Raw genomic sequence first — 27117 nt, 5'->3', positions numbered from 1 at the left:
CCTTTGGCTGAAGTGGTCCATTGTTTGGCTATCTTTGTTTGCCTTTTTGGAAGTCTTAAAATTATATTAAGCTTCCATGAATGAGTCACATGCTCACTGAACGAGGGTTGCTGTGACTGGCCACACCTCAGTGAATCACCATGTGGTTTCAGGGATCTGTTCTTCTCTGATACCAGTTCTCAGTGTTCTTGCATTTTGGGTCATAGGAAAGGGACTGGTTTATTGTTTATACCCCTTTGCAACAGGGCACTACACCTATCCAGGCAGTTTGCATCCAGGAGTCTGGCAACCCTGTTCCTCTCCTGAGTCATTCAGGTGCTTTGGTGCAGTTTTGAACCCCTGTGAGGATGCTGCTTTAGTTCTTGTTTGAAGGTTGGGGTTTTTTGTTTGTTTGTTTATTCTGATTTGTGGGGTCTCTGCTTTCATTGGTTTAACCCATGACTTTTTGAGGCAAGCCTGCAATGGCACTTTGTTGACTGACTTCCAACTTGGAAGCTTGTAACTACCTAAATAACCTAGGACTGCCCAAAATAAGGACCATTGTTTTTATCCAAAAGTGTCTCTATGTCATAAGAATTTTTTGCTACTGTGGAAATTCCCATCTTGGTGAGAGGGTTGAAATAAGTCTTAAAAATCAGCCTTGTCACAGAAAGTTCCAACTATAATTTTCTGCCCTTATTAAAAATCTGGGTAGCTTTAGTTAAATAAAATAAATCCCAAACCATCACAGCTAGTTGGCAACTGGGACTTCAAGAAGTTGATTTACTTGTAGCTATCGTGGATGTGCCATGGCTTTATACCAAAGGTTGCAGTGGATTTTAAGGTCTGTGGGGCATGAAGCATCAGGATTTTCAAAACTGAGTGGACAGTTTACATGTGTGTCTGGTATAGCAACAAGTCAGTGGTGACCTTTAAAAAAAAATAGTGTTTGGGAGCAATTTCTATGGAAGCAGACGTGGGGAAAAAGAATTCTGTTTATTTGATATGTTACCCAGGTTTTAATCAAGAATTCAACAAGATTTCCTCTTGGTTTCAGCACCTGGGAGCTTGTGTTAAAGATACAACTATGACTTCATTTCTAGGCTCACCACTCAGTGGTTTTGAAGTTCTTCCAGAGTTAAGCAACTTGAAACTATACTGTGGATTTCAAAGAAGGTATAGTCTTCAGAATTACTGCTCCTGGTCACCTATTTAAAATTTACATCACTTTGCATGCAGTGGAAGAAGAAAAACCACAAATGCTTAATGCCTAGCTTGCAGTGGTTGATGATAGGAAATATGGGCATATTTTCAATGATTATTTTTTCAGTAAAAAGCTTTTTTATAACTGAAATTTGCAACTCCTTTCATCCAAGCTGGTATTGTCAGTCTCTGTTGTTCTCTAGATGACTCTGAATTTCTCTAGGTGCAATTCAAAAATAAAAGGTGAAGTTTCTAACCACCCATCTCAGCAGCAGCAGGGCTTTAGGTAAAGTCACTGTTCCTTTTTCCCCCTATGTATTCTCATGGTCTGCATCAAGTGTCATGCAGTTCCAAGTGACTTGCAGTGGTTAATGAAATTATACTACATTTTCAGGACTTAAAAAGATCAGCAAGTGTTGAAAGTTTGTGGCTGTTCTACCTGAGGTCAGCCCGCCAGAGAAAAGGATGTCAGTTCTTCAACACCCATGAAAAATGAGGAACAGTCTTGTAACTCTATTCATATATAAAACAAAAAAGTCTTTCTGATTTCAGCTGAAGAATATTTCGGTGTCTCTTTTTAGGTGTTTATTAAATCCAGTTATCTGAGCTAATTTTGGCAATGTAATTCTTATTGTAATATTTTCTTGACAAATGTCTTTACCCCTTTTTACATTATTACAATATATTATGCCATGGTTGTTTTTTTATTATATTATGCTCATGGTTATTTTTCCTATGGAAGCGAGTTCCTGCGGAAAGGAAATAGCAACCCAACGCTGCAATCTAAAATAAGGACTAAACTGCTTTTCATTTACTTTTCTACCCTTTGAGATGCCAGAAGCAATTTCCTCTTGAAGCTGACTTCCTTTCTGGAAATGATTTTCGTCTCCGACCATGTTGAGGCTCTTTTCTCATTCTTTCATTCTGACTTAACTTGCTTTTTTCCCCTCCGACTCGCTACTGTGGTCGAGTGGAACTTCTGGAGGTAAGTAAATTGCAGAGAAGTTTTTCTAACTTTCTTTTTCAGTTCTTTTTCCCCCTCCCTATTCCCCCCCCCTCACCCAGGCAGGCTGGAAGGACAAACAAAGCACTATTGGTGTCCTCTGCAAGAGGGCACTGATAGGGGGCTGGCTGTAAATTGACGTGGCATGGAAAATCTCTGCTCCTTTGCTGCAGCTCAGGCTTCGCTGGGAAATCAAGCTTGCTCTTAGCAAGTTTGTAGCTTGAAACCATCCCCAGCTTCACTGTTTCTATCTAAACAAACAAACAAACAAAATGAATGGAAAGGACCCTCACTTTCTGAGTTGGGATCTGGGCTCTTTCTGTATTTGGATTTATGGCTAATAGAAAACCAAATTGAAGGGAATTACTTGGTTGCTTCTTTTCCCCCTCTAGTGAGAGCAACAGATCTCCCCCCCACCACCACCTTTTCCTGCAATTTAATCATTTGCAGATCTTGCCATGGGGTGCGGACTCAGAAAGCTGGAAGACCCTGATGATAGCAGCCCTGGAAAAATCTTCTCTACATTGAAGAGACCACAAGTTGAAACAAAGACGGATTCTGCCTACGAATACGTCTTGCTGGATTTTACTTTAGAAGGTATCTTCTTTTTATCTCGTGTCCTTACTGTTCTGGGAAAGCAAGGAATAAGATGTAACTTGGTTCTGTCCTGTTTGACTTCAGATTTACTGTAAGTACTTTGGATCAAAGCTTAGCCGAAGCATAAGACTTTTATTTTGAAACATGAATCGTGAGGAAGGTCCTCACTTAGATAAAATTACAATGGAAACTACTGAAGCATTTTTAACAGCCAGAACCTCCAAATTACACAACTGTCCTTTTTAAGGAAGCTGGCTAAAAACAGGGAGAGATTTTCCTTGTTTCCTGTGAGTCAGATACTGCCATCCGTACTCGCTTTAAATAATGGTTGTTTGAATTCAGGGGTTCAGAAAGTGTACTCTGCCTGAGCTTTGATTGAATAACAACTTTTTAAAATGTGTGCTCAACTTCCTAAAACAGGCTGTCATTGTCCTTGTTACTTTGGGCAGAAGTAAGTCTGTTTCTTAGCTGTGTACCAGCCTGGTTTCTCCTCTTACACCCACCCCAGTGGTAGATTTCTTAGTAAGAGTCGTACAGTTTGGTCTTGCTATTTTTAATTTTTTTTTTTCCAAATGCTTTACTTCTAGAGTTGCTGAATGGCCTTTTGAAATGGTGACCAAAATGCAACAGAATTTGTATGCATCACTAGAGGCAGACAGTGCTCTGTGGGATACTTCCTTCCCGAGGGTGTCCCGTCCCTAACACTGCAACTCCCTGTTCCACCGAGTTGAAAACATAAACAAGCCCAGATGGCTGCCCTCAGAGAACAGACAGCTCACTTTTGCACTCACTTTGTAGTCACTTGCATTTATAACCCCCCCAGTCTACTGGAAATCCTTAATAATGAGGACTTGAAGTCAATGCAGTTGCTAGAAGGGGTTGATAAAGAGGGAAACTGTAAGTGCCTGCCTAGTTTTCTGTAACTTTTTTCATAAACTGAACATGGTCTCTTGCTAGTTTCAATTCTAAATTAAAGGACTGGAATAATAATTTTATTTATTTATAATAATTTCATTTATTTATAATAATTTTATTTATATTTTATTTTATTTATATCGGTCTGTTCCTTTGAAGACTGCAGGATGCTCCTACTAAGGATGTTCTACTAAGTTACAGTACTTGACATCCAATTGTTTATTTACCTAAATGTTTATTTGTGTTATTTATGTAAAGAAACATAACAGTTTCTCACTTGCTCTTGTTCTTTTTGAAAGAACTTTGAGTTGTAGTGGTAGCACACTAGAAATAAAGTGAGGCTGCATCATGCATACATGAATTAGTTGTTAATCTGATCATAGAAAGGACAATAAATATTTTTTAGGCTGAGAAGTATTTGGTGTTCTTAAATGGTCTGTGTTCTGGGTAGTTTTGCTGTGTTATAAAGGACCTTTCCTGGAAGTGTTGTGTAAAGGCTTTATTGAAAAGAGTGGTTGGGAGCTGGAAGAAAAAGCTCTCCAAACAAGTGCAAATAAAGATACAGCTCTATTATTTTAATAACTTGTCAGTACAGCAGTAATACTCACTTGTTCAGTCTGATGTTCAGAAGTGTTTGGCTGCAGTGAGTTACTGTGGAATTATGAATGCCAAACACCAGTGAGCTCAGTTTCCTGTAGCTGCCCAGCTGGTCTAGGTCTCTAACATCAAACAGTTGGCTTTGTAACTGCAGGTATCTTTCTGTTGTGTCATTCTAAGTGTGTGGGTTTGACCTTTAAAATACACTTTGTTTGAGGTCTTGAATTTTTATAGCTAAGGTAGTGAATACTGAAAAAAAATGGTGTAGGTAGTGTCTTGGAGGCATTTCTGAATTCTCTCTCCACCATAAAACATGGGGATTGGTTAAAGTACTATGGGGATCATGTTGGGCTTTTTTTTTTAATTCTACCCCCATCAACTTGCTCACATCCTTGTTACTACTTGAATGTCCTTTGACTAAATGAGCCCTAAGTGAGAGCCTCTTCCCACTTTAGGCCAAAGTCAGTTTTCACTCAGCTCTCAAGTTGTGTTACATTTCATGGCACCCACTGTCTGCTGATTTCCAGAGCAAGAACTTCCCCCAACATCTGAGATTTCTGTTTGCCTGAGTGACTTGTCACCACTGGATGTGGCATCAAGTTAAACAAAAAAACCTTCACTACTTTATAATTAGTAAGCTTTATCCTGTATTAAGATAGAAGTACAGCAAGCATAAATACATTATTTCAATTTATATGTCTTATTCTCTGCTTCTTATGCTATCATAAGTTACGATGAGCCTGCTAGTGAGACTTCCAGGAGTCCCTCGTCTCCTCCCAAGTCATGATGCAAATTTGGCCAACTGTGCTTTATCTAAACTGACTGACTGGAGTCCCTGAGCATCCTAACTAGTTATCAGCAGTGTGTTGCTCTTGGCATCTCTCTTCCTGATCCCTAAAATACTCCCATCCCTATTGTAATTATCAGTTTTGAATTCTGTGGAGGTTCTGCTGCATCAGGGGAATAATCCCCCAGAAGAAAATTAGAGCCAGTCCTTTATTTTGGTGGGATTGAATACCACAAAGGAAAGAGAGCAGTGGATGCTGAAGTGTAAATTTGAATGTTTGTCAAGGGTTGTAAATTCTGTGGTCTCAGTTGTGAGGCATACTTCAGTTACAAAAACAGCTGTTATTTTTTGAGGTCAGTTTAGCCATAAAATAAAAGGTAGTTGGAGTCTTCCCCACGCAGAATGCTTACGCCTTTTCCACAACTCTCCCATCAGGGAAAAGAAGTAATATTGATGCAGCCTGCTAAGATGAGATGCTGTGAAGTTCTTGTCACTCTGAATAACAAAATGAATAGTTATGAGATAGCTGTTTTGTCTTCAACACAGGAAACTTCAGGTGCACAATACAGCCAGTGATCTGTAGCTGTGTTATTTATAGAAATATTTTGGCTGCCTGTTGGGAAGCAAATTGACACCTTGCTTAACATGTACCTGAAGGCTACTGGAAAGAGGAATTGGGACTACCTAAAAAGTTCAGCCTACAAGTCACAGATCACTTCTGAATAAAAAAAAAAAAGGCTTGAAGAAAACCAAACCCAATTGTTCTAGGCTTAAATTCTCAGAGCTGGAGTTGAAGGACACTGCTTCACTCTGTTTAAAACTTTGAGCAGACAAAATAGTTGCTTTGGGAAGTTCAAACCTGGTGCGTGTTTAGGTGTTGATGCAGCTCTTAAATTAGCTTGGCAAAGCTAGAAGTGTTGCCAAATAGATCATATTAACTTGCAAAAATAGGTACTTTAGCTAGTTGGATGCTGTTGGATCAGCTGTGAATCTGCTTTTTCTTGTATCTTTTTAGTAAATGCCTTGGGATAGGTTTGGTGTGGTTGAAATGAACACGGCGTAACCTGCCTCTCTTGTGCTCTCAATGCTTTTTTAGCTTCCTCAAACCCAGAAGTCATCAAGATCAGTTCTGTGCTGGATATAGCAACTAAGGTGGAAGACTATTACAGCAAGGGATTTGTTGTGGGAGCTGTTCATCCTATTCTGCTGCCCATTGGGAGAAGAAGGAATTTCCCTGCCAGTCACATGTATCGCGTGGTACTCTCACGACTGAAATTAAGGTAGCAGTGGAACAGTTTGAATGTGTTAATCCATTATTTACTTGAGCCATATGTAAGTGGATTGTTCGACATGCATAATTCAGTATAAACTTGAAATGAGCACTGCAGAGAATGCAGTAACTCCACCTTTAGAAAGGTGAGCAAGTTATTGAAGCTTTTAAATTAACACTAAGCACACAACAGGCTAAGCTTTGCTCTGTATTGTTTTGGAACCTGCAGCAAATAAAAGGTTAAACACAACACTAAGGGACTGTTAAGATGCTTTAAATTCTCTCATGTCTGTTTTTATTTCTTCATTTTCAAAAGTTTGTGGTTTTACTTCTCCCACAAGAGCATTATTCAGGGAAAATGACCTATAAAGTGTGAATTAGTTTGTCAGAGAGGATTTATTTTTCCCTCTTTAATAAGAAGGAAATGACTTTGTGATTGTAGGGCATACAAAAGCTTGGTTTTGAAAGAGAGTGGAGAGCTCATGTTTATGTTCCAGTTCCCTAGTCTTGTTTGTTATTCCTGTTTTCACTGCATTTGTAATCACAAAGAAAATGCACAAAGAAATTTTACTGTTAGTTCTTTTGAATGCAAAAAAAAAGAGAAAACCTTTTGTTCTTATTTTGAAGAATCAGAAAAGTGGATTTCTTACTGGATTAAGAGTTGTCTTGTTTCCCCTTCTCTCCTGAGTCCTAGTGTGATGCACAAAGGTTCTTTCATGTACTTTTGGAATACTGAAAGAGTGTCTGTAAAAAAATGGGTCATCTGAGGGAGCTTCTCAAACACTTATGCATTTTTCATGGTATTTGCTGTTGATGCAACTTGCCTGCATCAATTCATTTGCAGACAAGGTGACTGTTGTCCATGTGGGCAAGTGGTTGAGTAAGGAAAGCAGAATACTTGCTCTCTGGAGCTGAGGCTTCCAAGAGCTGATGCCACCAGTGTACAACTTGCCTTATCCCTGTAGATGTGGGATGCTTAGGAAGTTGCAGTTTGAACCTTTGGTCCCCTGAACAGGGTCAGGTCCCTTGAACAAGACCCTGCAGGCACCATCTGAAGCTGTTTGCTGGAGGTTCCCAGTTTTCTGTGCCATACCTATCTGTGTTGGTTTTCCTGTAGGCAAATAGACCTTCTCCAGTGACTATGTAGCAAGTAAAAAAATAATAAAAAAAAAAGTATTTGGGAGTGTCTCATTAATGTTTCATTATAAAGCAATAGATGGTGTGAAGGAAACTTCAAATAAAATCCCAGTATGCTATGATACATACCAAGTAATCCAAAGTAGTGTAACCTCTAAGGGGCTTTAGATAAATCATGATGATAAATCACAGGTTTTTAGATAAACTTGTTGGTTTTCCTGTAGGCAAATATGCCTTCTCCAGTGACTGTCTAGCAAGTAAATTTTTATATTTGGGAGTGTCTCATTAACATTTCATTATAAAGCAATAGATGGTGTGAAGGAAACTTCAAATAAAATCCCAGTATGCTATTGATATACTCCACGTAATCCTATGTAGTGTAACCCCTAAGGGGCTGTAGATAAACCATGATGAATGCAGTTCTTTAACTGGAAGTTAAAGCTTGTTGGATTCTGAAACCTGACATGTTAACAGTGTAAAAGTTGCCTTTCTATTCATAGTATATTTTCTATAGAACTGAATGTGTTTTGTGCTTGCTACACGTATAGCTGAAATGTGTATTTTTTGCATTATCAGAGATTTGGGGGTTTACTACAAAAGCAGGGCTGTTTTTCCATATCACTCAGTTTCCAAAAAATGTCTCTTCAGTCTTCAGAGTAAATTCCTGTTCAATATTCTTACCCTGACAGAGTAATACACATTACCTGCCACTTTTTGTAAGAAAAAGAACACCAAAAACCACTGGATTCTAAATAAAAATATGCAAAATTTTCTAGTATTTCATTCATAACTATTCCATAAGAAGAGAATTCTATCTTGGGCAAGCTTTTGCCCAAGTTAGCAGCAAACTGTTGACAAAGACTGCTTTCTTTCTGTGTTCTAGCCAGAAGCATGCAGCACCCAGAGGACAAAGGCACCCCAGGCTGGTCATTGAGGAATGTCCTTTAATGTCTGAAACACTAACAAATGAGGTAGTGAAAGAACTGTTAGAAAAGGTAATGGAGGGTTTTTTCAAACTTCTCTTTAGATTTTTTTTTTTAATTCCATGCATTAAAGTTTTATATATTTATTTTATAGACACTCCAAAGTCTTTTCTCAATGCAAAAGGAATTATTTTTCTTCACGAGTTGATTTTTCTAATTTAAGACTTGGTACTGAGCCCTGTAAAGCTTTGGGAAACTGGCCACTTACACTAGTGAAAGCAGAATCAGGTCCAAACTCTTAGTCAGTCTTTATAAAATGCTTGTATGATAGGTTTTTTCCTAGAATTAACACTTAAAAAACCCTAAACCTGATGTTCAGTATTGTTTTGGGTTAAGTAAGGTATTCCCAATGGACATGTTCAACTTCTAAGAAAGAGATTTTTTTAATTCTTTAAGAGAAATACAAAATGCACAGTAACTGAATTAAATATTTACTTAGCTCAGCTTCTGGAAATATTGTATAGTTAAAGAAAACTAAACTTCCACTGGAATGTGAGCTCTAGTTCTTGTTCTTTTTGTATTTAACTTCCTCTGCAAATTTGAAGACTTACTGAAACAGGAAGCTATTGTTATTACAAGAGTTAGTGATATCTTTTACATTAGTTGCCAAGGAAAGGAGTGGAAAGAGCAAATTGGAGCTTTTTAGTGGTCTTTGACATTATCCCAGAGTTGTTTAAAGTTTTTGCATGGCTTGTTTTGAAATGTTCAGGTGTCCCAAATTTAAAATGGGATGCCATTACATATTTATCTACATGTACATTACCAGGCTGATTGTATAGCTTAGCAGACAAACATTTAAAAGAAAAATACACTTGAAATTAGCAGCAAATCCAGAACAGTGGCAGTACATGGAAATTATTTGATTTTTTAAAGTGCTTCCAGTGTTTTAAAAAGACTGAGCCTGGAATCCAGTATTAAAACCCCTTTAAAACAACAACAAAAAAAATGACCTTGTGTCATTTCAGGAAAAAGATTACCACTTTACCTCTCGTTCTGCATGTTGGTTGCCACATTTTAAATGCTTTTGGTTGTCTCAGCAGCAGCTCTGTATTCCCATTATTGCTGAACATCAGTAGCAGTGGTAGATGGTAACACACCAGTCTGTCATGGCACTAAAAAGGATTGTAGTACCATCAGCTGGTTGAAAGTTATTCACTCTCCTGATTAATACTTTATGTGAGTTAATTGGCTGGAGATCCTTTTCTCTTTGCCCTCACTAGTTCAGTACTTCCCTGGTGGTTTCTTCTTTTTGGGGTTTCTGCATTTTCCTGGAAAGACCCAATTGCACAGGGGAGCTCAGAGCACAAGGTGGCAGTGGGATCATCACCTTCCTAAAGAGCAGCACTCCTTATCCCAGCCAAAAAACCCTCTTTCCAGAAACAGACAAATCCCACAGGTGGCAAATACTCTACAATTTATTTTGAGAATTCAAAAAAAGACCCACTGTGGGCTGAAAGCAGAGTTAAAGGGTTTTAATGTGCTTCCAGCTCCCTCCTTCCTCTTCTCCTCAACTATTCTCAGTGAAGCTGAGTGGCCCCTAAGGGATCCAGGGAATAATGAATCATGGCATATGACAGACAGGCAGCTCTGAAGTATTAGTGGTCAGTAATTTTAGGATGGGTGGTGTCACATATATTTAGAGGAAAAAAAAAATAAAAACTCACAACATCATGTGCCAGTTCACTGCTTATCACTACAACACAGCATGTAAAATACTTTGGATTTGTTACAAGTGAAGGATTTGGGATACACTGAAGTCAAGTACCAGTGTTGGCCCAAGTCCAAAGACAGGCTGGAAGGTTTCCATTTACTTGGAAACACAGGCAGTGTACCAAGACAAGCCACCCTTCTGCAGTACAGGGTTGTGTCTCATTGTCCTTGGAATTCAGGAGCTGAGTTAAAGAACTTGTATATAGAAGGTTTTTTTAAAAAAAAAAAATAACAAAACCTACATGCAATTCCAAAATCACTTTGCAGCTAAATTTCTGTTGTAAATGCAGGTTAACGAAGCTGCTAAAAGAGGGAAGAAGTTTGTGGGATTTGTAACACAGCATTTTCCTCAACCTAAAGGCTGTAATGGGACCACCCCAGATGGGAGCTCTGAGCTGGAGTCGACGCTGGGCAGAAGAAATAGGGAGCACAGAAGGAGAAATTCTGATGAGAACTATAAAAACTGGAATGAAGGCACATTGAGTGGTCACTCATCTGAAAGTGGGATAGAGGAGGAGATGCAAGGAGAAAGCAGCCTGTTGCAGGATGCAGATTTCCAGTTTGGAAAAGAAGTCAGCCCTGTTAAACCACGGAGAGGAGATGGTAATGAATGCTGCTTGTTAACTGTAGAATTAAGGCATTTTGTTGAGCTGTTTTAAAAAGGTGTTGGAAACAAATAACAGATCAGCATGTTCTGTTGCATCATGTCCTTGGTTTGGAAGGTGCATCTTTCTGAAATTCATACCTATTTCTAAAGAAGTTGTCAATAGAGAAAACAGAAGCAACATTTACCTTCTGCTATATGTGCATGTGAGTTATGGTAATGCCCCATTAAAATGATACTTTAGTTTTCATATAGTTTACTATAAATGTGCTATCAAAATTACAGTTTATCATTTAAAGAATAAAAAAATCATCCTTCTGATTTTAATTCTAAATTTTTAATTCTAAAATTTAATTTTAATTTTTTTTAATTCTAAAATTTAAGTGTGCAAGCAGATAGCTTTTTTGCTTGGTATGTGTACAACAGGTGGCAGTAAGAGGATTTTCTTTCTTTTAGAAAAGTACAGTTGTTTTAAAACCTTTTTTTCAAAGTACATATTATGCCCACTTATTCCTAGTATTAAATCATAAGCATGTCATGGATTCCCAAGGATATGTTCTTGTTCCAGTTCTTCTGCCTGTTCCAAACCTGACAACAAATAGAGCCCTTTCCAGCTAGAGCTGTAAATTTACATGCTTCTAGCCAACTCTGATCACAGTGGTTAAAATTAGTTAAAATACCTTCAAGAAGCATCCTGAAAGAGATCACTTGAGTTAACATCTTGACCATGAAATCGAAGAAGGTGATTGTTACAAAATGAATTTACACTAGGGGAAAGTAAGCCTTAAAAAGCCATGTAGGAAGGAAAAGTGTCATTGAAAAATGTTGGTGGGTAGTGGCATCTGAGATAGTGTAATTTCTGAAAGAGGTTGGCTGAAAGGGTGACTTCTGGTGCAGAAACACTAAAAGCTTCTGGTTTGCTTGGAAGAAAAGGAAGAAGTCATCTAAAGCATGAGACCTAGTGCAAGGTAGTATTGTGTAGAAAGCAGGCAGCATAAAACTTTCCTCCCAGGCTGCATTTTGACATAATAAATTCTTCCAGACATGTTTTAATTGCTCTCAAAAGCAACCTTTTTATTTTCCTGTTGAGAGTTAAGCACCCTCTCCAGTTTGTAGACTGTCAGGATAATGACTGGAAGCACCAAGATAATCAATGTCCTTATTTTTAACACTTGAATTCAAGCAGTTCTTGCACAACATGCTGAGCCATTATAGCGTGGTCTGTTCACTTAACTCCTTCCTTACAGCCTGAAATAGTGAGTTTGCTGTATGTAGCAGAACAGAAATCCTGCAAGTAGAAGACAGAAAAGTCTTGGTTCTATTTAGGAGCTTTGGTCATGCAGACTGGTGCCACCAGGAAGATCAGCAACCAGTGCATCCCTTACATTACATCCTTACAAGAAAAACAACTTGGCAAGAATATGCTAGGATTCTTTACTACTAAAGTACTTAGTAGTTATTTCAGGTTTTTAAAAAAAACTCATTAATGAGCCCTCATTTAAAAAAAAAAAAAAAAAACAAAAAACTAATCTGAATTTTTAAAGGAAGTCTTACATGTTCTGCCACTTCAGTAATACATTTCTGTTCAGGCTTAAGAGATGCACACCTGTCTGAGCTGTAGATTTAGGAGGTCATAGAGTATCAGTTTTGACCATTTATAAATACATGGCTTGCAGAGGCAAATTTCTGATAGATGTGGGCAATCAAAGAGGTGTATTGGGAAACTGGATTGGTTTTTTCTGACATCTCACTTTAGCATATAGGAGAGGAAATTAGGGTTTGTCAGGATAAACACAATTATGCTGCTAGGGGTGATAAAACCTATGTAGAAAGGAGCCATCTCTCTGATACAGTTGGAAATTTTGCCTCTAATTTACCTCATTCCAGGCACCTGATACCATTTGTGGTGGGTGTGGCAGGAGTTCTCAAAGCAGAGCTGTGTTCTCCCAGAGATGGATTCAGGTTATTTGCAGTCCCAATACTACTTGGGAAATATTCCTTTATTTCTGGAGCCTAGAGGGATGAACATCTTAAATGGAGCCATCTAACTCAAGTTCCCTTGTTTTGGCAGTGTGAATACTTCTGCTTCCTAGAGGTTTTTTTTGTGTTGATTAAGGCTGCTCAAAAGTTGAAGTAGGAGACAATGAGAGCATTTTTGGCAACTGCTTTGGGTTATTTCCCCACAGCAGTGACATACACATGAGTGTTATTTGTAGGATGCATTTATGTATAGCTAGGACTTCATAACTTCACCAGTGATTTCCTAGGGTGCTCTGGATTTGGGAATTTTATTTTTTTTTATGGATGCTTGTTTATGACTCTCTGTAACACCACTGTATTAATGCCTAGATATAAAAAACATTTGAGGATTTGTAGGTTTGGTGTGTTTAACTCAAACACTCATCAGTCACTATGTGGGACACCCCAGTAGACAACTAATTATAATGTTACTTAAATAATCCTCAGCAAATAACAGGATTAATAATTAAATTGTCTTTTTATTTTGGAGCACTGTCTTCTGGAGTTTCATTCTTCTTCCCTTTTTCTTTTAGACAAGCTATATACAATCTTCAATGTTTTTGATGATGATTCTACCTGCTGGACCTATCATGAAGGAGTTTTGTCTATGAAAGTAACAAGAAAAGGGCCAGTTATTAGTACACTGGAAGCAGACTGGCTAGAGTTAACCACATTTTATTACAAACAAGGATTGTCCTTAATTGATTCTTTTGTACACTGGGAAACTTCTAAAGGTGAGTACTGTCCCAGAGTATCATGAAAGCTTAGCTTGTTTGTGTACAACTATCTAATGTTCAAAAAGTAGGTAATGGTGTGCTGCTTTGGGTGAAGAGCAGCATGTAAATTTGTTCTGGTGGTCACTGTAAGTGTAAAGAATCTGATACCTGAAAAAAAAACTTGCTTCCTGGGCAATTACAGCACTGAGCAATTGAAAATTCTCCTTTGTTTTATCAAATTGAGGATTTCCAAAGCAGGAAAGTAGCATAGCATTGTAATGAAATAAACCCTTTGCATTAGTTCTTTTATCTGTGTTTGTTTTGGCTTTTTTAAGCAGGAGAAATTCTTCACTAGCTACAGATTTCTCAAACCACATATTATTGCACACACATATTATTAGTACAATATGTAATTAAAAGTTTAATTTCCATTGAATTGAGTTAGTCTGAAAGCCAGAAATTCAACATGCTACAAAAAATAGTATGTAGCTGCTGTTCTGCAGTGAGTTCAAAATAATGTGAAAAGAGGGTCTGGCATATTTAATAATGTCAGAATTTATTAATTAATGAGTGCTGTTTGATGGCAAACTTAGCATTTATACTTCACTAACATGATACTTGGATTAGATTTGTTCATGTACTGGTATTAAGCTCTAAATTCTTGGTCTACCTTTAGAGTTGCTTATGGCAGCTCAGTGTAAGGAAGCAAAACACAGGGCTGCAGTGCAGAACAGGCTTGCAAAAAGTTTGCTGGGAAGGTTTTGGAGACCTTAAAAAAAAGTTTGCAATACTCAGGCTAATTATCAAGTGCCCTGTTTTCCTTCAGAATGTATTAAATGATACATAATGATGATACAAATATAAATGATACATTCTTAATGATGAGTGATGTCTTACTTCTCCTCCTTGCATGAATTATACCAGGAGGAAGAATTTCTAGGGTTTGGAGTAGTTTTTCTGTCTTTTTTGTGTCTTCTGTCTTATTTAATGCTTTTATTGTGATTTAAAATACTATGCATGCAGCATCCTCATCTCAAGGCTTGGGTTAGTGAAGGGCTTAAATGAAAAAGAAAGTTTAAAACATAAAATCTTCAGAAGTTAGATGGTTCTTGAGAAATCAAACCCTGGAAATCATCAATGCTTGTTGCTTTGAGTTTAGAGTGTGAATCACTACAAACATTTCTGTAGCTCTGCAATGAAATAAATTGGGTGACTGTCAGAGGAACACAAGTGCATCAGCATCATTCTGGGTACCTCAGGTTGAGTCTGGCAGTTAATCCCTCTTGAACTGTGTTGTTCAGTCCAATGGCACTGTTTGAACTGGCCAGCTTTTTTGCTTTTAAATTGTAATTCCTGTCTATTGAAGTAATTGGAAGAAGAAAGTTTCCCTTGTGGTGGGGGAGGAGAGGTGAGAAATTGGACTCCTAGTTTTCAAAACAGATTTTTTTTTTTTTTTTTTTTAGAGCTGGAAAATAACTCTCTGGAGATCAGTTACAATTCACTGAGGGGTGTTTTGGGCAGCTGTTGAAATTAATCCATGCAGCTGTTGTCCAACAACAGTTCTGCAGTCTTCTGGCTCCCTCCTCTCCTGGATGTGAATAACTAAGTCTGTCTCTAATACCCAGGTTAAGAGTTATTTAGGGATTTCATGCTGCCTTTTGGCAGCAGTTGGTGCTTCTGCCTCAGCCCCACTTGACTGGGGTGTGTGTTTTAGTGAGAGTTTCAGTGAGAGCTGCTGAATTAAACTGGATATATTCACAGGCACAGCTTGCTGTGTGTGGATGGAATCCTGCAGCTGACCAAACACCTCTTGCCACAGTAAGAAATTAATTCAGCTGCTGAGTTCCTAAGCTGAAATTTTCCTTCTTGAGGTGAACGTTGGAGGGTTTTATACCCAGACAAAAGTTTGGGAACAGAAGGAAACCTTAAAATGTTTTCTGGGGAAGGGAAAATATATGACCACTCACCCTCATCACTAGAATTACTACTTCTGTGTCTGCACATACATCTAATTGTCACCTTCACCTCATTTTTGTTGCTTTCTGACTGTGAGGTGTTCCTAGCAGTAGTTAATCTTCTACACAGCTTCAGGGAAATGGGCAATTTTTAGCTACTGGTTTAATAAAAATAAAAACAGTGGATACAGGACAGGCAGCTGCAGGACTTCTCCTCTAGTGTGTGCTCTATGGGATGTTCTGCAGTGTCAGTAGAAGTCTCTTGCTACCAGGATCACAAGGCAATAACTATTTTGAGGTAGGAGGAGGTTTTACAATACCAAAAAAATTTTTTTTTAAATTCTTAACATCATTGTCAGTTCTTACTAATTACCAACTTCCATGTGCTACTGCCAAAAGAGGATGCAGTCATTAAAATAATATGGGTAAGTTCTCTCTGAGCAACCATTTGGACCATTGTAGTGTTTCCTCCATTTGTAGCTGCCTTAGGGGCCCTCCTGAACTACCTAAGATGAGGAAAAATGCTGTGGCAGTAGTTTTTGCTTTTCCTGGGTTGTGTTAGCTGCCATGCAGCACTTTTTTAAGTATTGAGGGCAGCAAAGTTACCCTAATGTACCTGTTAGAATGAGCAGGTGAACCAGTTTGGTGCATCTGCAGGTTTTTTTCAGTACAGGTGGTTTTGATAGGATGGTTTTTGTGTCAAACTTTCTCTTTGAGCAGTGATAGAAATATTCTCAGGTGTTGTAGGTGGACTGCCCACTTGAAGTATCTGAGCACTAAACAAATGCCCAAGTCCAACAATTTATGAGATTGAGTATTTATGAATTGTTAGGAGTTGTGCAGATATTTGCATGTGTCTGAAGCCATCTACTCAGTCCCACATACAATCACATTATATTTATTTGTAAACTAAAAATAAAATATGTTCAACATCTCTGCCAGTGCGTGGAAGAGATAAATATGCATGCAAGCATGTAAATAATTTAAACTCAAGCTACATAAATCTCTTACATAGATTATGGTAAAAAATATTATTAATAAATTGTGGGTGTTCTGTGATACATGCTCAAAAACAAAGTCAGCTATTAAAACCAGATAAGTTGTATTCCTTTTTTTTTTTTTTTAATTGTTTGGTGATTTTGGTGTGTTTGGGTTTTTTCTCTTTAAATTTATTTGCTTTCTCTGAAGCTCTGGCAAAACCAATCATCTCTCTGCACCTTTCTGTGCCATAGTGAGGAGGATTTAAAACTGATATCCTGAGGACTACATAATTTTCCTGATCAAATTTAGTTTAGGATAGTCAGCTGTCAAGGTACATCTGCAGAGAGAGCTTCTTGATGGTTCTGAGGAGAAGCAGAACCAGAAAATGAATCAATATTTGATGCCCATCTTTAGTTTAGGCCAACCAGATGCTGTCAGGCTTCAATGAGTCAGGGATTGTGCTCTGAAACTTCCTTCCCATCAGGAATCTTCCTGCAATTACTTCTGTTTCAGGCTCTTCCTGTGGCCATTTTAGGTATTTATTTAAGTAACAGGAGTTCAGCTTTGCACTTCAGGCTTCATTTACCTTTATGCTCTCTCCCATCCCACCAAAAGCCACTCTTGCTGTTTCACTGAGATGGCTCAGAGTTTAGCTTGGATAGAAGGAGGGTTTTGAATAACAAGTTGACTTACATGCCTCATCAGATTTATAGCCAGGTGCAGAAATAACTACAAATTTGTTTGCTGTCCAGCTCATTTTATTTTAGGGGACTGTTCAACAAGAAAAAACAACCCCATGTGCACATCTCAGTCAGACATCAACCTCAAACTTGATTTCAGTTTCTATTTCTCTTCATGTTCACAGGGGACTACTTGCCCAAATCTTTAGAAGGATTATTTATCTACGAAGAAGAAGGTGCTGGAGTTCCAGGTTCTAACAGGAAAGGAAATGATGCAATAGTTGTTGAACAATGGACAGTCATTGAGGTAAATCAGTGAGGATTTGGCAGTTCCTCTTTCCAACTTCTACTTTGCTTTGTTTTTTCCTTAGAATGATTGTGTTTGATAAAGCTTTCAGGGTGGTTTCTTGAAGCCACCTGCATCAGCTCAGCTCGAGCCCTGAGTCACAGAAATGAAATGTCAGAAATGTCAGGCCTGTGGCTGTTGGTTAATGTGCATAAAACAAACATGCCACAGGGACTCTGGCCTGACATTTACAATTAAGAACAACCATCAAAGAAAACATTGTTTGTTTGGGAGTTTTAATGTGTGTGTTTCAAACCAATTTAGACATCATTTCAGCCAGTGCAGCTCCCCTGACAATGTGCTGAAATGCTTTTTTTAAAAAAGGAGAGAAAGAAGCACAAACTAGAAACAGATCAAAAAAATTAAAGTGAATTGAGTATGGTTTTCAGATGAATATTCTTTGTAAAATTTTACTGCTAAATATGAAGTATGTCATAGTAATTTACTAGTAAATTACATGTAGCATGGTACAGCAACAAAATTATTTCAAGCTTTTAGTATTTACAAGATTATTGGCATTCATTAGCAGTATCCAAAAGTGTAATCACTGTTGGAGGATACTAAGGACTTTGTTTTGAAATATGTGATGATAAATACATTTATCAATGTGACATGTAACAGCAGAAAGCCAGGAACTTGTCTATTTGAAATAGAAAAGCAAAACCAAAAGAACAAGCAAAACCCAAGTGAAATGAAAAAAAACCCAAACCTCAAAACCAAGAATGTAGGGTGGGTGAGATGCTTGCTGACAGCACAGTTCAGTCATCTCAGAGGATTATCTCCTTATAAATGAGAGTCATTTGTGTAGCAATGCAAATAAAACCTGTACAGAGTCTCTTTACTCCTTTTTATAATTATTAATGTAGGGGTGTGAAATTAAAACAGATTATGGACCTTTGTTGCACACGCTGGCTGAGTTTGGATGGCTCCTGACCTGTGTCCTGCCTACGCCCATCCTACGACATGACAGGTACCCAAAAAACAGCTTGACACCATTTTTGGTGTTGCTTTTCAAGATTTATCAAGTGATTCCTTGCCTACATAATGTAGAAATTAACATAATTGCCACTTTTTTTTTTTTTTAAACTGCACCCAAAGCTTGATGGCAGCAGCAGTATGGTGGGATCTGTTTTACCAGGCAGTATTAGGATTAGAGTCCAGTGAGTTTCTACCTAACAATCCTCCATTTAAAATAACTTGCTTATACCTAAACATTAGAGATGGTATTTGGGAAACTTTTTGCCACATACACAGTCCCTAGCAATGGGGTTACTCATGCTCAACAAGTTTAAACAAGTGTTGAAATGTTCCCTAATTTAGGACCTTGGTGAATGACTGCTTCAGACTGTGTAAGAAGTCATGTTGTCACAAGACAGTCATGCAATAGTTACTGCAAATTAGGGGAGGGGAATGTGCTTATCCAGCAAGTTACTGACCTGTTTCTCTCCTCCTTTAATGTAGACAAATAGTACCAAATCACTCTCTTACTGTAATATTTTAGATATCTTCTTATATACATAAAAATTATTAAACAGCACATGAGCATCACCTGCCAGGTTCCAGGTTTTCTTTTTAACAAACAAACAAAAGGGTACTATGTTTTTTTATACATTACCAAGCTAAAAACAGCAAATTGAACACTGGATTAAGCATACACCTTTTTTTTTTTAATTCTCCTGCCATTAGATTGTCAGGATTTGAAAACAAACGTAGTGAAGCATGTAGCTGAGGGCTCTTCAAGAACCATGGAACAGAGTGGGTGAATTGAGTCATCTTTGGATCCTGAGCTTGTTGTATGAAATCCAAACAGCATGAAAAATCATGTGGATGGAGGGTTCTTGGAGAGCTGCTCCAAGAAAGTGGAATTTTGTTCAGATTATTTGACAGAATTAAATCCACTCACCCATGTGAAAAGGAGGTTTCTCTGCTCAAGAAAGAAGTGTTGGGGATTGTTGTTGTTGTGGTTTGGGGTTTGTTTTGGGTTTTTTTGGCTGTGGTTTGTTTTGGTGGTGTGTGGGATTTTTTATAATTATAACCAATTTGTTAAATGCAAAACCAGAAGATACTCTGGTAAAACAACATGGAGTGTTCTACTCTTGTCTTTCTAAGGGTTTCTGTATGTTTTGTTTTCTTCTGAAATCTATGGAATTTTGAATTCTTAAAGCTCCTGTCCAGAGAGATGCAGTTTTCAGAATATGAAACAAAATGATTATCCTTTAATTTAAAAGCTTGTCTGTGTGTATTAGCTTTGAATATGGTGATTTATAAGGTTTTGTGAACTGTCAAGCCTGGTTTGCACAAACAGTTGGAATTTTTTGGCCTGATATTAGAGCTGGAGAGTAAACCTTGAGGATCCAGACCTGCTTCTTGAAGGGCAGGAGTGGGCAATGGGGTCTGCATGAATTTTTAATATGTATTTTCCTAGGGTGGCTTCTGAGACACTTCTGGAGAGGTTGGATGAATAATGTTTGGGGTGTGTGTCACGTATCAACAGACAGCAGTTCAGTTTTCTTTAAGAGAAAAAAAGCCATGAGCAAGATTTCCCAATTAGTAATTAAGCTTTCTTAGTCCAAAAAAGAATGTTTCTATCCTGATAGGCCAAGTGGTGGTGGTTAAATACTATTTTTAGGCATTGATGTGGGTATTTAGGGAGGACAAGAAATTCCTGGATGGTTACTATGTGGCTGATATGGAAGATGCCATTACTGTGGTGGTGGATTATCCTAGGAATGCAAGTTAAATGTCTTAATAAAGAAGGATACTTCATGCTGCTGAACAGCTGTTCTTTTCCCAGACTTGTAATTCTGACCTCAAAACCCAGCCTGAATATTAAGAGGCTTCAGAGACACTGAGCTAACAAAATAAGCAACGTTTTGGGGTGATCTGGCAAATTCAGGTTTTCATATTTATTAAAAAAAAAAATTAATTGGAACAAAGCTCATGTAGAAAAAACATGTTAGTAGGGCAGCCAGCTCCCCATTTTTCTTCAGCTTTATGTTTTGCTCTAACCTGCTTTCCTTTGGCTGTAATTTATTGCAAAACTCTCCCTCATCTCAGATCTTCAGCTTTGTGTTTCTGGCCATTGTGTTCACTGCTTGTCTGCAGACCAAGAGTGTGACCAACAGGCCAGCACATTAAAGTTTAACAGTCAATATTAAGAAGATGATTAATTTAATTATAAATTAAAATTTATTATTTTAAGAATATTAATAATGATTAATTATTTGATTAGAAGAAGACAGATTCACAATAATATTTGTAATCTAAAGAGCCTCCTGCTTTACATACAGCTCCTACTCACTAGGCAAATGTCCTCAAGACAAGAATTTGAGAGTAATTATTCCAAGTTTGGAAACCAAATAGCAAGGATAAAATTAGTAGACCTTTCAGGAGTTAAATCTCTGAGTGGAAAAACCTTTTAGAAGGTACTTTGCTGGTAATTTAGTGCTGCTGCAGTTACTAACAAGGTATTGTCAGTAGTTTGTGGGATTTCATAAATGTTTGTGGTCTAGAATTAGAATTGCTTCTAAAATAATTTAAATATTTAATGGAACATATCCTTGGCACCAGGAAACTTATTATCCTTACTTTCCCAGCCTGGTATCAGTCTGGTAACTGAACTTCTGGCTGCTGAGCAGTTCCAAAGGAGTGCAAAACTTCATTTTGGAAAATGATGGGGGGAAAAAGCCTGGATGAGTGAAAAGAAGTTATCTTGCTCCTTTTGTTCATTTTTCAGAAAACGTTGTCTAACCTTAAAATCAAGTGCTGTGTCTATAAAAGGGTCAGGCATAAAAAAAACCCCAAAAAATCTGATGTGTGACAATGGGAGCCATTGGCAGTACTAGAAAGCTTCCAGCTTGGTGGTTGTTTGGGGGGGGCTCATTAAACCCATGCCCAGATTTAGTGCCCATAAGCAGACAAGCAAATTGCTGGTGTTTTAACAAAAGAGTCTCTGTTGCTCTTCAGCCCTCTTCAAAGAAGAGACAGGAAAAAGGCTTCAGCAGCCTTATTCTGCAGTGACCTTCCTTTCCCTTCCCTGGTTACTGCAGCCCCTGAAAAGGGGCAGGGCTGGAAAGCAAAACCAGACTTGGTGGGTATTAATTTACCTACTTAATCTGAGCTCTCAAAGTGCCCTGATGCAGGAGGCCAAGAGGGAAGGTGTGGAATTTTGAAGGGAAAGGATGGGGTGGCTTGCTCCAAAGCACTTTTTCTCATTGAAATTCTGTGGAAATCCCCCTGTCATTGAGTTCTTTGTGAATTAAGCTCACAGCCACTTGGTCGTGTGTGGCATTTTAATAGGGTCAGACTGAGAAAATCCTTCATTTACTTATTGTCTGCTCACCACCATGTCCTTCCTCTGTTCCAGCAGGATTTGTACAAGCTGAGATACCTAGTCAAGTGGAATAAAGTTGCAGGATCACTCATTCTCCCAACAGAAAACTGTAACACTGTTTTCTTTCAATGAATCCACATCCTGAGGGTTGGGACTCAGAGCTCAGCTGGGGCAGGCTGTTCACAGGCTCTTCCAGATAGTATAGGAACACTTTTCATCCCTGAGTTTTTTTCATGGAGCAAATCTCTTAATGTTAAATACAAATTAATTCTGTTAGCCCCTAGCCCTGACGTGAACCAAGAACCTGTTAGCTCAGCATCATGTCTGTGGATGTTCAGATTGTGAAGCAGAGATACCAAAGTAAAATCTTACAGTATTTTAGTAGTTCTTTCTGTCCTGCTATGGACCATAATAATGTTTTATGATGGATAGAATAGGTAGAATCAGAGATCTTTAAACTGACTGCATGTCTCTTGTGTTTCTGTTTTGCTACTTTTCTTTAGCTCACCCTTAAATTTGTAGGCACTCTTCTTCCAAAATATTTCAGCATCTTTCCTCTGTGTGCATAAAAATCTCCTTGCAGGCTGCCCAGAAGTAGGATTTGGGGTGAGATGAGGTGTTTATTAATCTGTGGTATCTCATATGTAAAAGAAGTATTTATTTTTTAAAAATCTCCCCATCCTAGAGACCTGGTTTTGAAATTGTTACACCCCTTCAGTTCCAGGGAGTCAGGCTTTGCAGGATGTGTGCCATCAGTGTGCTGACCTGAATTTGAGGGAAAGGTGGTAAAAACAAAGCCATGAAACCTCCAAGAGGATGTATCAGCAGTAGTAAAGGAGTGTAACACTTCTGAAACATCTTGTCACTAGCATCTACCATGGTCCTGAGGAATAACTTGGCCATTTTATGTTTCTTTTTATGTTTGAAAAAAAAATTCAACAGTGCTTCTTTAAATTCTATCTACCACAGCAGTATTGACATTTGGAAAAGTTCCAGGAGTGAACCTGGACGTTTTTTTTCTTTGCTTTTCCTTATCTCACTACTATATTTATCTTACTACTATTTTCTCTTGGCCTTCCTAAAAGCAAATAAAAGCCCTTTATCCATAGTTGGTGAGACAAGAAGTTAATCCTGCTGTGTCCCCTGGATGCTATAACCAGAAAACACATTTTATTTAGCAGTGAAGGATGTAACTTCCCAGGTTCCATACCACAAAGTGTTAAGATATTTATTTAAGCTGTGGGTGTTGACTTTGGGCCTATTTGGCATGGAATTAATAGGTAATAATACATTGCTGCATATGTGATAATGAAGATTAGATGAAAGAAAAGACTTCTTGAGGTTTCCTTTAGACGTAGAGGTGCAGACTTTGATTAACTCTCAAGGGCAGACATGCTTAATAACTCCACTGTAGTAATGCAAGTGTTTGTTCTGTGCCTATTTTCATGTACAACACCTTTACCTAACTCTATGTTTTGGGTTTTCTAATGTGATTACAAAGTTAATTAGGAATTAATAAAACAGTTAATGCTTGGCAGTCTGTGCTCACTCATAAACCTAGCTTAGAGGTGACTCTGAAAGGTCTGAACACATTACAGTGACTAATATTGCCTTAAAAACATTAAGACAATTTTCTTTTAAATTTTAGTGAAGGAAATCTGGCCACAAAGCAAGTTGTTTTTCTTCAGAGACCTGTGATGTGGAATTCTGCTGTCCAGACACCAGAGGTAACATGTTTGTGGCATTACTATAAAAGACTGGTATTTCACAAAAACAAAACAGAGTTTCAGATTAATGGGAAAAAAATGGAAGCAGAGGGTTTCACTCAAAACAAATAGAAGTTTGTGAAGGGCTTTTGCAGCTGAACTGGTATGTTGTGTTTTTCTCAGCCTCTTCTGTTTCACTTTCTTATTTTCCATCCAGACTGATACAGTCATCTGTATTTTTCTCTGCTTAGTGTTTCTCAAATACACAAATCTACTCTTTTTTTTTTTCTGTTGTTGTTCTTCTCTAGGCTTTTGCTTATCTCCAGCCTAACTTCCTTCTGTGTCCCCTGATAATTACTGCTTCCATGCCTGGAAGAACTGCATTCAACTTGCACAATAAATGTCCTGACTTATTTTTCATCTTGACCACCACCTCAGTTCCCAGCTAGTTTTTATAGGCCACCTATAGTTTATTTCCTCACTTAGAAAAATTCAGAGCTCCTGCTCTTTTCTACTCAGTGCTCTGTGTACTCTCTCTTGCCAAGGTCTTAATCTCCTCTTCCATTCATACCCTCTTCTAAAGTCTCCCAATTCCACCTACAGTTTTTCCTTACATTTTCCCCTGGGTACCAAATATCTTCAGCTTTTAGCTCTGGAAGCATCTTACCCCTCCTCTCATGCCTGACTTTGTAGTCTTTACATTCTTTACAGGCATTTCTGAAAGTATGTTTTAGAAAAGAATTTTAACCTCACTATTGTAAATAAGTAAAATGGTTATACCAGTCATCAGTCATCCTGATGCTTCCATGTTTTTTATATTCTATATATAATATAATAAGGGCATTGATACTCTTTCCTTTGCAGGGCCTGTTACCTCTAAGCATCTCTTAAAAGGCAGCATAACTACTTACAAAAGTTAGAGTAATTAAGACTGGATTCTGCCAAGAGAACAATACAAACCAGTTCTCTAAAACTCTTCAGTCTGAGGAACTGAGGAATCTCTGAGTTGTGCTTTAAATTAAAAATAGGAAACATTATACTCACAGTTTATAGTATTTCATCCAGTTATGAGGTGATTGCAGCCTTGGTTTATACAAATGAAAGGATGTGTTTTGTAGTTATTGTTTTACTTTGTTGTGGTGGGAAACCTTTGGCTTAAGCATTAACAAACTGGAAGTAAACAAATAGCTGATTGGTAGCTATTTACATGAGGATTACTGTGTTTAAAAGCTGAACAAACTCAGTATCTGAATGTGCTTTTTATATACCAGTGAGTGTTTTACTTTTCCACCAGGAAATTTCAGTGTGCTGAGGTCATTTTCAGCATGGGATAAATAGGTAGGTCAGGCTGAAGCTGAAACATGTAGCAGTGTAAAATTTTCCTTCTGCTTTTCCAATAATGTTGGTTTTCCTCTGAATTTTAATCTTTTTACTTCATTGGTTTTTGTTTTGTTTTTTAACGAAGAAATCTGAATTGGCAAAAAGCACCTTACAGCTTCTTCACAATTTAAATTCATTTATTTGTTAGCAATGCCTAATGGATATAGAATGTCATGCTGGCTTTGTACTGAGTAGCTAGATTGAATGAGTTAAGCAAGCTACTGAAATCTGAAAGCATTAATTTTTGCTCTAGGAACTTCAATACATTTCTTCACACTGTCCCCTGGACATGGACACACAGCTGTACAAAGCTATCAAACCTTTGGGAACATGTTAGTCCAAACATTTATTTCCCATGCTGCTATATTGCTGTGTGTGTCATCCTCATCTGCATTTGTACTGAGTGTGTTTTCATTCATGTTCTAAAAAAACCCCAACACATTAACAAGATAAACCCAACTTTCTCATTCAAGCTGTTCACAACTGAAACTCAGAAGTACTTATCTAAAGTGTTTTAAGTTCTGATCTGGGATCAGCAAGCTCTTTGTTCATCAGGTACCATTTGCTTTTCTAGGAAAACAGTTCAGAGGAGGAGATCCAACATTGAACACACAGTGCTTGAGGGGTTTTTCTCTTTTTTTCCTCTATTTCCCTTGAGCAGACTTCTCCATCCTCTCACCACAGCATCCAGGCAAAGCTTATTTCCTTCTGATTCTCCTGAGGCAACACTATTTCCCTTTAGTCTAATTTTCCAATGTCTCCTGTGACAGCTTCCCTGAATAAGTTTCCTTCAGCCACAAGGACCATTGTTTTTACTCTTTCAACAGGGTTCAAGAAAAAAACTTAGCAATGTGGGGCACAGAACTCACCTGGGCACTGCAAAAACATTTGTAGGGTGGTTTTGTTTATAAGCATTTGTGCAACCCCCCCTGCCAAAGCAATTCCTTTACTCAGGGAAGCTCAGCTCTGTGTTGGGGGTGGGTTCCTTCTTAACTACATCTTCTCCTTCTGTGGCCAGGGCTGTGTCCCCTGGCAAAGCATCTCCTGGTTCAGCAGTGCTTGTGCTGACAGCAAGGCTCCAGCCAAGGCACTTCTGCCTTCCTGACCCTGCTCCTTTCCTGTGACCTGAGGCACTGCCTCTGGAGGGGCTGCACCATCACTCATCTGAGTGCCTCGGAGAGATCCTGATGCTAAAATAAAATAAAATGTTATTTGTGATGCCTCAGAAGACCCCTAGTGTAGCCTGATAGGTCTCTGGTTTGCATAAATCCCAATCTGCTTTCTGCTTCATTTTGGCACTGGTATCCCTTGCTTTGGCACAAAGTGTGTCAGGTCCTAGCACTAATGTCAGGTTGATTAAGTCTTGTATCTAATTTTTTATAGAGAATGGAGTTTTTTTGGAGGTGTTCTTCTTATGGAGGTTTTTTTCTCTCTAGAGGAGTTCACAATTCAAACCAGTATTAAATGCTGCCTTGTTAAATCCATTCGTGACTCCCTGCAAAGTGTTTGCCTTTTTTTTTTCCTCTCCTAAATAAGCTGACATTTAAACATCCTCATGTATTTCAGAAGAAATCCTTCAGACAAGTTACTGGGGAGGAAAAAGGCAAAGTCTCCAGCAGAAGTGTTGGGTTAGACACAGCCACTTCTCGCCCTGCAGAAGTTGGGCAGCCATCTGATGAGTTTCACCTCTCTCCTTCCAAACAATGTTGGATCAAGGAGGGATCCTCCCAGTATGGAGGTTTTCCAGGATTCAGCAGCAGTGATGGAGTATTAAGGGAACTGGATGATGGACAATTTGACCAGGAAGATGGAGTCACTCAGGTCACATGTATGTGAGAAAGTAAGTAACTGCATCAGATGGACATGTATATAATTCACAGACATGTTTGGGGTTTTTTTTCCAAAAACATGTTACTTTGAAAGCATTGGTATAATCCTGTGAGTCTTCCCAGACTCCTTCTGTATTTTTGTGGGTTTCTCTGTTGTGTTTACCCTACTGTAGTAATAATACTACTGCAAAGTAATTTGTTTTTCAGTCTCTCTCTCTCTAGAGTTAACTACATAGTTGGGTGCTCTGCTAACTTGTTCATGCTTTTGACAAGCAAGGAAGCAAATGCTGCAACACAGAGTTTGGATTGTGTAAGAGAGAAAGGAATGAGGATGTTTAGTATTTTCCACAAGCTGGAGGAATGTTTATTTTTGGTTTTGTTTTTGTT

The 27117-nt window shown here is 38.2% G+C and overlaps 1 protein-coding gene across 2 annotated transcripts; it reads left to right on the top strand.

The window, feature by feature from the left end:
• The first annotated feature begins 2085 nt into the window (after positions 1–2085).
• Positions 2086–27117, top strand: RFTN2 (raftlin family member 2). 2 transcript variants are annotated; one of them, XM_008495950.2, is made up of 10 exons: positions 2086–2167; positions 2636–2782; positions 6178–6361; positions 8372–8483; positions 10472–10784; positions 13338–13538; positions 17322–17443; positions 18349–18452; positions 23464–23542; positions 26468–27117. In XM_008495950.2, exons 2-10 carry the CDS (start codon positions 2644–2646, stop codon positions 26735–26737), a joined length of 1524 nt encoding a protein of 507 aa, XP_008494172.2. In that variant the 5' UTR covers positions 2086–2167; positions 2636–2643; the 3' UTR covers positions 26738–27117. The 2 variants fall into 2 exon arrangements, with proteins under 2 accessions (XP_008494172.2, XP_030309737.1); XM_030453877.1 differs by lacking the exons at positions 2086–2167; positions 2636–2782 and adding an exon at positions 3602–3679.

The sequence above is a fragment of the Calypte anna genome, chromosome 7 (genome assembly GCF_003957555.1).
Source record: "Calypte anna isolate BGI_N300 chromosome 7, bCalAnn1_v1.p, whole genome shotgun sequence".
In the NCBI taxonomy this organism is placed as follows: domain Eukaryota; kingdom Metazoa; phylum Chordata; class Aves; order Apodiformes; family Trochilidae; genus Calypte; species Calypte anna.
Note: the sequence above shows the minus strand (reverse complement) of the source record. Positions and strands in the feature narration are given on the sequence as shown.

What these genes read in the sequence shown, in the direction of transcription:
- RFTN2 (XM_008495950.2), top strand. Translation starts at nt 2,644, where the DNA reads ATGGGGTGCGGACTCAGAAAGCTGGAAGACCCTGATGATAGCAGCCCT. An exon ending in GCTGGATTTTACTTTAGAAG is followed by an intron (nt 2,783 to 6,177) that starts GTATCTTCTTTT and finishes ATGCTTTTTTAG; the next exon opens with CTTCCTCAAACCCAGAAGTC. An exon ending in TGAAAGAACTGTTAGAAAAG is followed by an intron (nt 8,484 to 10,471) that starts GTAATGGAGGGT and finishes TTGTAAATGCAG; the next exon opens with GTTAACGAAGCTGCTAAAAG.